The 15,560-nt window shown below is 35.6% G+C and overlaps 1 protein-coding gene across 3 annotated transcripts in view; it reads right to left on the bottom strand.

Annotated features, from left to right (window-relative positions):
- SLC38A6 (solute carrier family 38 member 6) overlaps window positions 1-15,560 on the bottom strand; it is a 58,221-nt gene that overhangs the window by 8,465 nt on the left and 34,196 nt on the right. For all 3 annotated transcript variants that reach the window (XM_014868504.3, XM_070513725.1, XM_070513726.1), the window contains exons 7-11: window positions 8,484-8,566; window positions 7,942-8,000; window positions 2,853-2,918; window positions 2,565-2,618; window positions 322-401 (exon numbers count right to left, since the gene is read on the bottom strand). In XM_014868504.3, coding sequence (XP_014723990.1) covers window positions 322-401; window positions 2,565-2,618; window positions 2,853-2,918; window positions 7,942-8,000; window positions 8,484-8,566 — 342 coding nt within the window. The remainder of the gene's footprint in view (window positions 1-321; window positions 402-2,564; window positions 2,619-2,852; window positions 2,919-7,941; window positions 8,001-8,483; window positions 8,567-15,560) is intronic.

The raw sequence follows: 15,560 nt of genomic DNA, 5'->3' as shown, positions 1-15,560 counted from the left end.
GAATCAGTGATCTGAATTATATCTAAAGAAAGAAGTATCTCCTAAGCTAGTCAAGAGGATCCCTCAGTCACTCAAGACCTAGTTTATTAACAACTACACACTAGCATTCCTTATTTGAAATTACTGCACAAATGTTACACTTCTAGGAAACATTCTCAACTTGGACAGAACTAACTCTTGGTTGTTTTATTTTGTTTTAAACTAACACTTAGAATCCAGTAATGGGAGGAAAGAATTCATAAAGGAGAATTTCATTCAATTTGAAAGCCCTGGAAGTAAAAAGACATAATACATTTAAAATACTCCAGAATTCTATAGTACCTTTGAAGCTCACAGTATATGGGCAATACTGACGTATGGCAGAGAAATGAAAAAGCCATGGTTGGTATGGCATAGGCACTCTGAAAAAAATTTTAAAAGATGAAATTATTATTATTTTTTTTATCGAGTTAATGATAGGTTACAATCTTGTGTGATTTCAGTTGTACATTAATGTTTGTCATTCGTGTCATAGGTGCACCATTTCACCCTTTGTGCCCACCCCCCACCCCACCTTTCCCCTGGTAGCCACTAATCTGTTCTCTTTGTCTACATTTTTAAATTCCTCATATGAGTGGAGTCATACAGAGATTATCCTTCTCTAACTGGCTTATTTCACTTAACATAATTCCCTCAAGGTCCATCCATGTTGTTGCAAATGGGATGATTTTGTTCTGTTTTGCAGCTGAGTAGTATTCCATTGTATATATGTACCACAACTTCTTTATCCATTCAAAAAGATGAAATTATTAAATGCTACTCTGTTGAAACTACTACTTCATTTGACAATAAACTCAGTTCTTCAACAACAATCAATTGGTTAATGTATTTCATCTTCCATGAATTATCTCTTTATAAAATGTGTTTTTTTTTTTTAAAGAGAGACATAATTCTGGTCACCAGCAAATGTTCCACTTGACAGTGTACTTGCTTGTACTATAGCTTCCATACCATGTTGCTTTTACTACAATCAATGATTCTTCTATATTATTTGAGTAAGATAAAAATAATTTAAGATAAATAATATTTAGGTAAGATTAAAAATAACATTTTGGAAATGATCTTATTGTAATTCTCAGTCTTTCCTAATGTATGCATTACGAAACTTAAATACATCATATTACCTTAAGCAGTAATAATAGTTAATGCTTTTGAAGCTGCTTTTACCAACTCATTCCAAGAGAATACTGAAAACATTAACCTCATCTTAGTATTGCCGGCATCTTTGACTGGGATCTCTTTCAATGGGAAAGAACATGACTTATTCTAGACTGACAAATTCTTAGAGATCCATTGGACTACACAGCATAAGGTTTGTGTTTTTTAAAATTTTATTAGGCTACGCAAGAGGCCAAGGAAATTACAAAGGAAACAAAAGTTACCATCTAAATGAAAATACTATCTTTACAAAATAGATGGTGATGATTTACTTTCTCTTTCCTACTCTAAAAAAAAATTCCCCCTAACTAATTTTAGGCTCTTCAGCAAAAGAACTTGTAGATGAGTGAAGACCTATCTTGGGACATAATGCCTCCTAAAATATCTGAGGGGAGCAGGGAGGGAGGAAAGCTTTAGTGTTTCCTGAGACTGGATTAAGGGAATGAGAGTTTAATTCACAAACTCTCTTTCATATATTGCTCAATTTCCTGGCTTGTCAATTACCCTACCCAGAGCTTTTAGACACAGGTAGGCCTTTAGCATGGAAAAGATGTGGTAACCTCCCTAGTGAGGCTAGAGACATTTCTCATTTAAAAACCGGGGATAAAAAGGAAAACTCTGCACAGAGGAGTTACCACACTAACAGAGTTGGACATGAGTGGAGGGGATTCTAGCATCCGGGACCTGTGTTTCGGCAGAATCAAGTGTAGAGGAAGAAACTTGCAGCAACAGGAAAGATTCTGAGCTCTTCTATAATCGTCAAGGAGAGATCATCCAGATCAAGTTCCTGCTTCCTCTGCTGATGCCCAGGGGCTCTTGCAGGCATTTCTAGTATCACAGGGCTCTTAGAGAAGGCAAGGGGACTTGGTCTGCTAGTCTCCACTCCAGGCATCATAAATTTCAACTTTGGAATGTCAGCCAGAAGACATATTGGCTGTGCTCAATCACTGGTCCAATGATGAAGCTGTTTAGCTAGAGACCAAGGTTCTACTCACAGGGAAGGAGTTTTTGATATAATTGGCTATTTAGCTTTACAAGTCCAGAGGGCAACAGGAAGTCTGTATCCACAGAGGACCTTATTGGCCAGACCAGACATTCAGTAAATCTGTTCTTTTAGGCTGTGGCCCATTTAAAACAGGCTCTATTTTTAAAGCCATGCCAAAAAAAAAAAAAAAAAGGTGGTTGTTTCATAATGGGCCACCCTGTGTTAAATAATATTATTCTTCTGGTAGGCAACCTTATACTTAGCACTTTCATGAAAATTAATTAGTTACAGGTACAAAGACCTAAGAGACCCTGTTACACAAATCTCTTAAAACTTGAAATGTGAAAAATCAACCAAAAGTATCTGTTAATAACTTACACACCTCTTTGGAGAAATGAAAGAGCTTTGGTTTACAATCATCTGTCGCATTTGAAATCTGTTTAAGAGAATTGAGGGGAAAGAGAGAAACCAAGAGCCATTAAAAGTCAGAATACATCAACAAAAATGATGAATTTATTATTTCTAGGCTTTCAAGTCAAAATATTTGAAAACAGAGTTCCAAAATGAAATACAGCCATTACTTTTTTGTTAATTAGAAAAAAAATCATTATTAGTCTGATTTTTTTTCTTTTTAGCTTACAGTAAAAAGGAAGAAAACATAAACCGTTACCTGGATGTATTGCTCTACATAATTTAATGTCAGAGGACAAGGGATGGACCATTTTTTAATTACTATCTGTAAGAATAAGTAGAAGCAGCACTCAGATTATTTCTTACAAAATTCATGACAAGAAATAGATTTCAAATAGGTCAGCATTATTTCAACTAATCTAACACTATACCAAAAATATGCTAGGTAAACCTAGGAAGATTCTTTGCTCATATGATTTTCCCCAGTGAGAATGGGGTCATCATTTAATTTGGTCACCTATGGCCAGGAGGGCAGGACGGGAGGAGTTGCCGTGTATCTGTTTAGCAGGGATCTTCCCCGTTAAAGACAGAGTACTCTTCATGTCAACTTTCAAAATTCCAATAGCATCACAGCATTTACCCAAAAAAGGGCAACTTAAAATGAGACCATGATGTTTTTAGTGACAATGGTACAGAATATGGTTATTTGTGGATCTAGCATCAGTAGCAGAGAAACATTAATAGCAGTTTTGGAAATGGCCACAGGCAAAAATAAGTAGAGACCTTATGCAAAGGGGGAGCTCAGGGATTTCTGATGTATAAGTGCTGTCCCTCCTTGTTTTTCTCAGATGTATAGTTACTTTTGGTGAATATGGAAAAGCTGTCTAAGAATAAGAGCACAAAGCTGGGGAACTCCAGTTGGTGAAACTAAATTTTAAGAAAATTGAAAGAAATCCAGAGGGATGCTATTTCCCAGAAATAATCAATGCAAATGCTTTAGGATTTTACTCTTAATTGCACCCATCCTGTTCCTAGACCTACAGTTGTGGTTGTGCCCACACTGCCATTGTTGTCATTGTTTCAGGGTACGTAATTACTCTGTAAATGTTTGCTCCAAGCTAAAACCCAACATACAAAGGGGCAAGAAGAATAAAGAAAGTATATGTCCTTTGCAGGAGACAGTAAGTAAATACTATTCCTATTCCTATTCAGTATTTATCTAGTTTTGGATTTTAACCAAGTCAATCAAAATTTTATATAGTGATAAAACATCTAAGGAAAACACAGACTTTTAGGATTAAGTTAGTGATTGAACTAATTACTCTTAATTAAAACCCTTATCAAGAAAAAAGAATTAGAAGGATAAACTGAGCAAGTGGTTTTGTCACTTATACATAAGTTTTCAATATGGAATAAAACTAAATGGTCAACTTAGCAAGAAGAAAGAAAAAAATCAAAAGCAAAAATCCCACCATTTTTTTTTTCTGATGTTTTCAAAAAAGTATGATGGCGTGAGGTAGAAGCTAGAGAAGCAAGGTTGTTACTGGTCTTTCTCTTCAGCCCTGCCTCAAATTCAGTGTCTCACACTTCCCCTTACTAACAGTGGTAGTGGTGGCAGCGACAGCCACCTAACGGAGGGCTTGCGTACCGTGTACTTCGATAAGCTCTGTATGTGAGCTACCTCATTTGTTTTATCAGCTGTTATTACTAGGCTTGCAAATCAAAATATGTCAAAACAGGTGTCTGCTCCGTGGCCGAGTGGTTGAGTTTGCGCGTTCTGCTTCGGCAGCCCAGGGTTTTGCCGGTTTGGATCCTGTGCGCGGACACGGCACTGCTCCTCAGGCCACGCTGAGGCAGCGTCCCACATGCCACAACCAGAAGGACCTACAGCTAGAATATACAACTATGTACTGGGGGGCTTCGGGGAGGAGAAGAAGAAGAAGCAGAAGAAGAAAAAAAAAAAAGATTGGCAACAGATGTTAGCTCAGGTGCCAATTAAAAAAAAAAGTCAAAACAACACTCCAAAATGCAATATAATCATTAGTTTTTCGCTAATTAGAAAATATCACTAACAACCTGATTTTACATTAATATAAAATTCGGTTACTACAGCTAATTTCTCCGCAGAGACCTGGCCCAACCCCAAGCCTGCCTGGTGGAGTGGCTTGGATAGAGATGATGTCCTACAAAGCGCAAGTACAGAGCAGGAACGGAAAGACACACAACAACAAAGAGTAACAAGAGCCTTCGCTCAGGCTGAAGACAGAATACGGCAGAAGGTAACTCCAGGGGTTAGAAAACAAAGGGAAAAGTAAGACTAAGTATTCAAAATACGTGTTCACTTGCAGAAAAGGCCCTTCCTTCTTCGCTGCTCCAAGTCCTTCCCACCTTTCAAGGCTCAGCTCAAGTTTTATTTCCTTCCACATCCTTCTTTATTCTAGCTCTCAGTGATCCTTCTTTCCTCTCAACTCTTGCAATTCTTCCTCTGAAGCAAATACGTCAACACTTGGTTACGTATTGCCTATATTGTTCTCAGTTTTCCCCTCGTACATTTATTTTATCTCCTCTACTAGATTGACAGATCCTTAAACCTAGTGTCCAGGTTCAACTCCCCCCACCGTATAAGGCCTAACATGGTGCTCACTAGAAGGAAGCTCTGACCAAAATCCATTCAAATAATTCTATTTTGACTTATTAAAACATTACTTAGAATACTAATCTATACTCAAGACAGAACTTTTGGAAAGAATGGCAATACGTTGTGTCCTAAAATGGGCCAAAAAAGGTAAATTTACCAAAAAAGGTAAATCCATCTGGTTGCTGTCATTCTGAGTCACTGCTAAAATAAAATTTATTTTTAAAATTTTAGATATTTCAGAGAGGGCAAAAATTTGTTAAAATTTTTATGCAGCATAAGGATCTGGGACAATAGATAAGAGTATAGGTTTTGATTTGCATTATTTGAAAAGTGTAATTTAAGAAAATAGTTCTCTGGACTGCTTTTTAAAAACGTAATATAACTGTTACATAGGTTTACAAACATACTGACGAAAATAATCAATGAAAAAATTGATATCCTTCAAAAAAATCTGGGTTAATATATATGTTTTTCCTTTCCTTAACCACTATGCATTTCAAAACCTAACACTCAGTGTAAAATAAATATGCTGATGAAAAACAGCGTTAAAAAAAAGTATACAGAGTGTTCTTCATTGTCCCATTGTAGACCAATTTTAAAGTGTGCTTACAGGTAAAACTTCGAGCAGATAGTTTGTAAAGCATTACAACAAATGCAGAATAAGGGCATTACTTCCATATGACTGCCACAGTAGAAATCTGCATCAAATTAAGGTACCTGCCATGACAGAAATGAATACTGTGAAAACTACAATAGACATAGCATATCAATACATTTCACTGGCTTCAAATTATTGGCTATAAAACCTAATTACTCCTATCTATGCAATGTTTGGACTGCCAATTGTCTGTGAGGAAAAAATTCAATGTTATCAATACTGATTCTTTTTAATATCCATATGTTCATTTGCGTAGGTGGGCCACTCCTACCCATGTAGTTGCTTCTCGACAATCAGATTATGGAGAAAATATTTATTTCCCTCTTCAATGTAGAGCCTAAAAAGTATATGTTCATGAATGTTAACTAAACTTATGGTGGTAATCATTTTGCAATATATGTAAGTGAAGTCATTATGCTGTACACCTTAAACTTATATAGTGCTGCATGTCAATTAAATCTCAAAAAAATTGGAAGAAAAAATCTGGAAAAAAAGTGTATTTCAATTCACTTACTTGTAAGATACATGTCAGACAACTTCGGGAGGAGGGCAATGATTTTATGTTAATAAATTTAACAAATGGGGCCGGCCCATGGCAGAGTGGTTAAGTTTGCATGCTCCGCTTTGGCAGCCTGGGGTTTCACTGGTTCAGATCCTGGGCACAGACATGGCACCGCTCATCAGGGCACGTTGAGGCAGCGTCCCACATGCCACAACTAGAAGGACCCACAACTAAAATATACAACTATATACTGGGGGGATTTGGGGAGAAAAAAAGCAGAGAAAAAAAAAGAAGAAGATTGGCAACAGTTGTTAGCTCAGGTGCCAATCTTTAAAAAAAAAAAATTCTAACAAATGATTAAATGTGAACACTGTTAAGTATTTTTAGTTTTAAGAGCATTCATTAAAGTGTAAACATTTCTGTACACTGAAACTAGAGTCATTTCCACTTCAATTACCCAAGCTAAACTTGTTTTACCCTTGTATCCCAGAAGATAGTCCAGCCTAAGTTAAATGCATCCTAGGCTGTTTAGACAGCTCGGAAACCTGGCTCTATAATATGGTTTAACTACTGATGTGTTGTCTTGCTCTCCTGGATGGCATTTTTCTTTCATTTATTTTTCATTCATTAATAAGGAAGAACTTAATCAAGTTTATGATTTTAAGAATTTAATCAAGCTATTAAAATATGTATCTTCTTGGCAAGTTTAAAATGTACTTAAGGTTTGACACTTAGATACTGACTTTGGAATAAACTGCTATACAAAGAGAAAAAGGACTTTTTTTCCAAAATTTCACAGAAAGATACTATCTTTGGGATGTTAAAATCTGTTTTAGAAGAATTAAAAGAAATCAGAAATTCAAATTCTTTTATCTTTATATTAAATTATTTTATAAATATTAAAATGAATTAGGTTTACCATCTGATAGATATTTTTCCTGTGTTATAGTAAAAATGAGTTAATTTTAAAAAATAAGAAAAAAAACCACATTCCACATGTGAAGAAAAACATTTCTTTGCAGTAGTCTTTTTATGAGAATTTATCTATGCTGAATAAAGCAGACCAGATGGAACTCAGGCACCCCAACTGGATCACAATGGTTAAGTCCCAGAAGCTCTGGTTTCATTAATGGAGCAAAGATTCAAAATTATGATGAATAGTATCAAATTGATTTTACAGATTAAAACCAGCCTGATTCTCATGCTTGAGTACCTCTTCCACACATACACACACAACATTGTACAGAAATAAACTGATACATACACCTACACGAAGAATCATATTCCGTTTAAGGTTTTACCAGAATTGGTGTGCTCTCCTCTCTAGTTAACCACAAGAGATACTGAATTTGAAATACTGCTCCAGCTAAGCCTCTTCAAAATAGACACAATGAAGGAAATGATTTTGTGGAACAAAAGTGCTTTTAATCACACACTGAGACAAAATGGGATGGCTTCCCAACACAAAACAGAGTTAAAAGAAAAAGGCATTAACACAGTGAGTTCAATTTTTGTGAGGAGATAAGCAAAACACTATATTTTAAACTTACCACAAGAGCAAAGAACACCATAAAGAAAAATGATAAACTACTTGTGTAGCCAAGGAAGCCTGTAAAATAACAGTAAAATAAAAAGCAATTTATAAGGAAAGTGATCCTCACGTAGAGCTAAAGCTATACATCTTGGGCATGTTTTCTATTATAGCGCTTGGTATCTGGGGCTTAGGGTTGAGAATAACAACATTCCAACTATCTGTCACAGATCATTTATGTAGCTCTGTACAGCAGAATTGGAACTGGCTTACCACTAATGGTACACTGTAAGGAAAGGCTGCTCTTTAATGTTCTGCTGTAAAGATTTTATTTTAGTTGGGCAGACAAAATACTAGAGCAAACCAAGTAATAGGTTAACTAGGGAGGGCTGAAGGCTGAACAACCTAAAGTAAGTCCAAGTTCAAAACTATTCATCTACCCTTCTGCTAAAACTACCCTTCTGCTAAAAATGTGGTACTGTGAAGTTTAAAAGCCCCTTAACATTATTGTCTTTCTTTCTTTCTTCTACATAAATAATGTCCTCTTCTATAAAGACTTACCTATTTTAGGAAGAAGTGCAAGAGGGAACACAACGCCAATGCAAATGATTATTAGTAGTGTTTGTCCATCAAGATACCATGACCTATTAGGGAAAAAATGGTTCTATTTTAGGTATAGGACTGGAGTGTTTGTGCTTACACACACACACTCACACTCACACAGCTATAACCGTTACAACCACCCATTAGGAAAAGCCTACTTCCTTTTGTTAGAATATGTTCTTGTGGGATCCTGTTATTCTTATTAATGAATTTACACTTAAGGGATGTATCAAAACAATGAGATGCCACTTTTCAACTACTACATTAGCAAATATTTAAAAACAAGATAATGGTCAATGTTGGTGAGGAGTGATGAGCTGTGCACAAAACTGATAAAAGTATAAACTGTGTACATGACCTTTTTGGAAAGCAATTTGGTAATAGATATTGACAAGCTTTAAATATTTAACACTTATAAAAGACTATTAAAAATAAGGAAACAGTGGGGGCTGGCCCCGTGGCACAGCGATTAAGTTTGCGTGCTCTGCTTCAGCAGCCCAGGTTCACTGGTTCAGATGCCAGGCGCAGCCCTACGCACTGCTCATCAAGCCATGCTGTGGCAGGCGTCCCACATATAAAGTAGAGGAAGATGGGCACGGATGCTAGCTCAGGGCTAACCTTCCACAATAAATGAATAAACAAATAAATAAATAAATAAGGAAACAGGGGCTGGCATAGTAGTGTAGTGGTTGAGTCTGCACACTCTGCTTCAGCAGCCTGGGCTTCACAGGTTCGGATCCTGAGCATGGACCTACACACCACTCATCAAGCCATGCTGTGGTGGTGTCCCACATACAAAGTAGAGGAAGACTGGCACAGATGTCAGCTCAGTGACAATCTTCTTCAAGCAAAGACAGGAAGATGGGCAACAGATGTTAGCTCAGGGCTTATCTTCCTCACCAAACAACAATAATAACAAAAATAAGGAAACAATCAGCAATAATAACAAAAATTTTTATAAAAAGAGGTTTATTGAAAATACTTAAAATAATGAAAATTGGAAACAAACATCTGAGACCATGACAATTTTAAAACAAATTATGAGACTATGGGACAATCATAAAAAAGAAATTTTACAGGTATAATAATATGAGCATTCAGTAAACATCATAAATATATATAGCATAATAGCAATAATAGCAATTTTGAAGAAAAATATAGAATCATTAAAAATGGAAAAGAACTGCAATATATTAACAAGGATTATCTCTGGGTGGTAGAAAGATAGGTAATTTTTCTTCTTTACAGTTTTCCATATTTTTCAAATTTTCAGGAAAGGGCATGAATTACCATGTATTAAATTTTTCATACAAAGGCATTAGAATATTGAATGAAAAAGGTAGGTTAGAGTGTGATGGTATATTTGATTATTTAAAAAAAAAAATGGGTGCACATAGAAAAAAAGTCAGAAGGATATACTTAAAATACCAAAGTGCATATTTCTATGTGGTAGCAATATGAGCAATTTTTATTTTCTCCTTTTTTGCATATATATGGTTTCAATTTTTCAATATAAAGTATATGTGTAGAAGTTTTAAAAAGTTAGAGTTAATTCTCCAAGACTTTAATAATAAAGACTTGACTTTAGTATGTAAAAGGCAAACAATTCATGAAAGAAGTACAACTAGTAAATACACTTGAAACATTCAATTGCTGGTGCTAATTAAAGAAATAAATAATGAGGCTGTTGAAATTAAACTAGTAAAATTGTTTAAAAAATAATATTCAAGGATGTGGCATAATTGGTCCTTCACACATTGCTAGTTATCTTGTCAATTAGTACTATCTTCTTGAAAAACACTCAAAATATGTAACAAGAGCAATAAAAGAGATAAGAGATAACCTACTCTAAGAAAATCATCTAAAATATAAAGAATTCTATGTGCATGAAGCTGTGAGTACAACATTATTATAATATTAAGAAGCTGAGGAGAAATCCTACATATCCAATAACAGAAAATATTTAGGTCATTTACAGTATACTCGATGTAATGTTATGCAGCTTTTTATAGAAGACAATTTAGTAAAATGGAAAATGCTAATGATAGAAATACAACATATACAGTTATTAACCATGTTTTAAAAGAGCTTTTTGAGAAAAATTCAAAGAAAATAAAATGATAACAGTAACTAGGTAAGAGATAGTATTATGTATAGTTTTTATTTACTTCCTTTTCTAAATTGTCTATAATGTGGCTGTCATATTTTTACACTGAAACATATACATATATACATGCACAACAGTAACAACGTAAAATTCATGCTAATGTGGAAGGGGGAGCATCAAAGACAATAGGGATTACTTTTTCAAATCATTCGGCAGATGCTCTCAGAATTCCCAGTTTGCGATAATGCATCCTCTTTCTCTACCAGGTAGCCAAAGTCTCCGACTGTCATGTAGAATTAAGAAAATGGATGAATTCCTACAAGCATACAACATACCAAGACTGAATCATGAAGAAATGGAAAATATGAACAGACCAATAATGAGTAAGGAGACTGAATCAGTAATCAAAAACCTCCCCAAAAAGAAAAGCCCAGGACCGGATGGTTTTACTAGAGAATTCTACCAAATGTTTAAAGAAGAATTAACACCAATCCTTCTCAAACTCTTCCAAAAAACTCAAGAGAAGCGAACACTTCCAAACTCATTTTATAAGGCCAGTATTACCCTAACACCAAAGTCACAAAAGGACACTACAAAAAAAGAAAACTACAGACCAACATCCCTGATGAATATAGATGTAAGAATTCTCAACAAAATATTAGCAAACTGAATTCAACAGCACGTTAAAAGGATCATACACCATGATCAAGTGGGATTTATCTCTGGGATGCAAGAATGGTTCAACATCTGCAAATCAATAAATGTGATACAGCACATTAATAAAATGAAAGATAAAAATCATATGATCATCCCAAGAGATGCTGAAAAAGCATTTGATAAAATTCAATATCCTTTCATGATAAAAACCCTCAAGAAAGTGTGTACAGAAGGAACATACCTCACCATAATAAAGGCCGTATACAACAAACCCACAGCTAACATCATATTCAACGGTGAAAGGTTGGAAGCTTTTTCTCTAAGATCAGGAACAAGACAAGGGTGCCCACTTTCACCATGCATTCAACATAGTACCAAAAGTCCTAGCTAGGACAATCAGAAAAGATAAAGAAATAAAAGGCATCCAAATTGGAAAGAAAGAAGTAAATCTGTCTTTATTTGCAGATCATATGATCTTACATATAGAAAATCCTGAAGACTCAACCAAAAAACTGTTCAAATTAATCAACAAATTCAGTAAAGTTGCAGGATACAAAATCAACATACAGAAATCAGTTGCATTTCTATACATGAAAAACAAAATATCTGAAAAAGAAATAAAGAAAACGATGTCACCCACAATAGCAACAAAAACAATAAAATACTTAGGAATAAATTTAACCAAGAAAGTGAAAGAGCTGTACACTGAAAACTACAAGACTTTGATGAAAGAAACTGAAGAAGACACAAACAAATGGAAAGATATCCCGTCCATGTTCATGGATCGGAAGAATTAACTGTTAAAATGTCCATACCACCTAAAGCCATCTATAGATTTAATGCAATCCCTATCAAGACTCCAATAACATTTTTTATAGAAATAGAACAAACAATCCTAAAATTTGTATGGAACCACAAAAGATCATGAATAGCCAAAGTAACTCTGAGAAAGAAAGCAAAGCTAGAGGTATCACACCTTCTGATTTCAAACTATTCTACAAAGCTATAGTAATCAGAACAGTATAGTACTAGTATAAAAATAGACCAATGGAACAGAATAGAGAGCCCAGAAAAAATACCCCCACCCCCATATACAGTCAACTAATATTTGACAAAGGAGCCAAGAATAGTCAATGGGGAAAGAAGTCTCCTCAATAAATGGCACTGGAAAACCTAGATAACCACATGTAGAAAAATGAAATTGGACTCCTATTTTACACCACTCACAAAAATTAACTTGAAATGGATTAGAGACTTAAATGTAAGACCTGAAACCACAAAACTCCTAAAAGAAAACATATGGAAAAATCTCCTTGACACTGGTCTTGGCAACAATTTTTTGAATATGATACCAAAAGCACAAGCAACTCAAGTAAAAATAAGTGGGACTACATTAAACTAAAAAGCTTCTGCATAGCAAAAGAAACAACAAAATGAAAGGGCAATCTACAGAATGGGAGAAAATATTTGGAAACTATATTATCTGATAAAGGGTTAATATCCAAAATATATAAAGAACTCATACCACTCAATAACAAAAAATCAAACTATCTGATTTAAAAAAGGGCAGAGGAAATGAATAGACATTTTTCCAGAGAAGACATATGAATGGACAACAGGTAAATGAAAAGATGCTCAACATCACTATTCACCAGGGAAATACAAATTAAAACCACAATGAGATATCACCTCACACTTGTTAGTATGGGTATTATCAAAAAGACAAGAGATAAGTATTGACAAGAATGTGGAGGGGCCCGCCCGGCCCCGTGGCCGAGTGGTTAAGTTCACACGCTGTGCTTCGGGGGCCCAGGGTTTTGCTGGTTCGAATCCTGGGCGTGGACATGGCACCGCTCGTCGGGCCATGCTGAGGCAGCGTCCCACATGCCACAACTAGAAGGACCCACAACTAAAAATACACAACTATGTACTGGGGGAGCTTTAAGAGAAAAAGGAAAAATAAAATCTTAAAAAAAAAAAAAAATGTGGAGGAAAGGGAACCCTTGTGCACTGTTGGTGGGAATGTGAACTGATTCAGCCACCATGGAAAACAGTACGGAGGTTCCTCAAAAAATTAAAAATAGAACTACCCTATGATCCAGCAATCCCAATCTGGGCATATATCCAAGGGAAATTAAAACAAGATATCTGCACTCACATGTTTACTGCAGCATTATTCCAATAGCCAAGATATGGAAACAGCCTAAGTGTCTGTCAGTGGGTGAATGGATAAAGAAGATGTGGTACATTATTCAGCCATGAGAAAAAAGGAAATTCTGCCATTTGTGACAATACGGACAGACCTTGAGGGCATTATGCTAAGTGAGATATGTCAGACAAAGACAAACACTGTATATCACTTACATGTGGAATCTAAAAAAGTCAAACTCATAGAACTTAGTAGAATGGTGGTTACCAGGGGCTAGGAGTGGGGGAACTGAGGAGACGTTGGCCAATAGTACAAACTTGCAGTTAGAGGAGGAATAAGTTCTGAGGATCTAATGCACAGCGTTGTGATTATAGTTAACAATACTGTATTATATACTTGAAAGTTGCTAACAGACTAGATCTTAAATGTTCTCACAGCAAAAAAGAAATGATAATTATGTGACATGATGGAGGTGTTAACACTATGGTGGCAATCATATTGCAACATATAAGTGTATCAAAGCAACACATTACACACCTTAAACTTATACAATGTTATGCCAATTATATCTCAATTTAAAAAAAAAAAAAAAAAGACAGGGTTTTCCTCCACATGAGTTTCAACTCCTGGCTTCTAACATGGACTTTATGATTTACTGTGTCTCTTTTACACCTGGCTCATGAGGAAGTCCTTTCTAATGCATCTGTAATGGGTACTATTGGGTGCTGACAACTTCCTCTTGAACAGAAGAGAGAAGGAGCAGCAGCAGAAATAGCACCATGATCACACGTTTCCCTTCTCCACCCTAATTCACGTCTTTAGGAAATGCATGTGCCAGAAACTAAAACCTATGCACAAGTATTTCTAGCTCTAATGGACCTGAAGCTGCATTTGCACATGCCCCTCAATTCCTGGTATGCAAGAGGTCCTAAGAGAGGACGCACATTAAAAATACAAAATGATACTTGGCATGTTCATCTTCTAGTCATTCTTGAGAACGTATCAAAATAGGAACTTCAAAATATCTCATTGAGGAACACCTGGCAACTAAATTTCTGAAGCTGGCAAAAAGCCCAGGGCTCTATGCCTGAAATCTCCCTCCTTCTGGGACCCAGTATCAGACCAGACAGTTGCAGTGCCAGGAGAAAAAAGGCCCAAAGGAGCCCCAGAGCAGATTCCATCTGTTAGTTCTGCTGTCCCTGCTGTCATGAAGGTAGACTTGTGCAAAGGGAGCACGTTAATCCTCAGGACCAAAGACTCTTCTCTTGCAAAAGAATAAGAGAACACTTTGAAACCCTTAACTTAAAACTTGTACTATTATATTATACTTTATAACTTTATTCTATTTCAGGTCATAGTTCATTCATGTCCATAGAAGCCACATGACTGCGCAAAGCACTAAACTGTAGGTCTGAAAATAACCTCACCTCCTCCCAGCAGTAACTCAGAATCAGAGTTATGGAATATTAGAGCTAGAAGAGGCTGCAGAGATCATCTGGCTCAACAACTTCATTTTATATGTCTGGAAAGTCAGGAAAAGGATGATGATTATCTTAGTGACAGAAGCAATGGAAACACTCGCTACTCTTGAATAGTAATGGTGAGGTTATGGTATTTTGCAGATACTGCCTCATTTATTTCAAGATTGTGCTTTCTTTACACTCTCCCCTTCAAAGGACTGAACTTTAATTTCCTAATATAAAAAGAACTTTATTGCAAAATATAATTTCTTTATCCCTGGCTTGGCTACTGGTTATTACTAATAATTTCCTATGCTTATTTATTATGTTAATAAAGCTGATTGTAAATACAATGCTTTTCTTTAACATTCCTCAACAATAAAGACAATACAGCAATGCACAGTAAAGTTAGTTTAGATTTCATGTGCATGTCACAGTCGACTGAACTGTTTGGCAATGGATATTTTCCAAAGAACAGAAATGATTAAACTTACAAAATAAAACCTCAGCCTGAGAAATACAAACCAGTTAAAAGAAATTTTAAAAAGCATATACTGAATAAACATATTTTATAAATCAAGATTTTAGAGCAATATACTAACCTTAAATTTTTTCCTAAGGGGTGGGAAAAAGAATCACCTAACAGAATCCCTGTTTTCCTA

The sequence above is a fragment of the Equus asinus genome, chromosome 7 (assembly GCF_041296235.1).
Source record: "Equus asinus isolate D_3611 breed Donkey chromosome 7, EquAss-T2T_v2, whole genome shotgun sequence".
NCBI lineage: Eukaryota > Metazoa > Chordata > Mammalia > Perissodactyla > Equidae > Equus > Equus asinus.
Note: the sequence above shows the minus strand (reverse complement) of the source record. Positions and strands in the feature narration are given on the sequence as shown.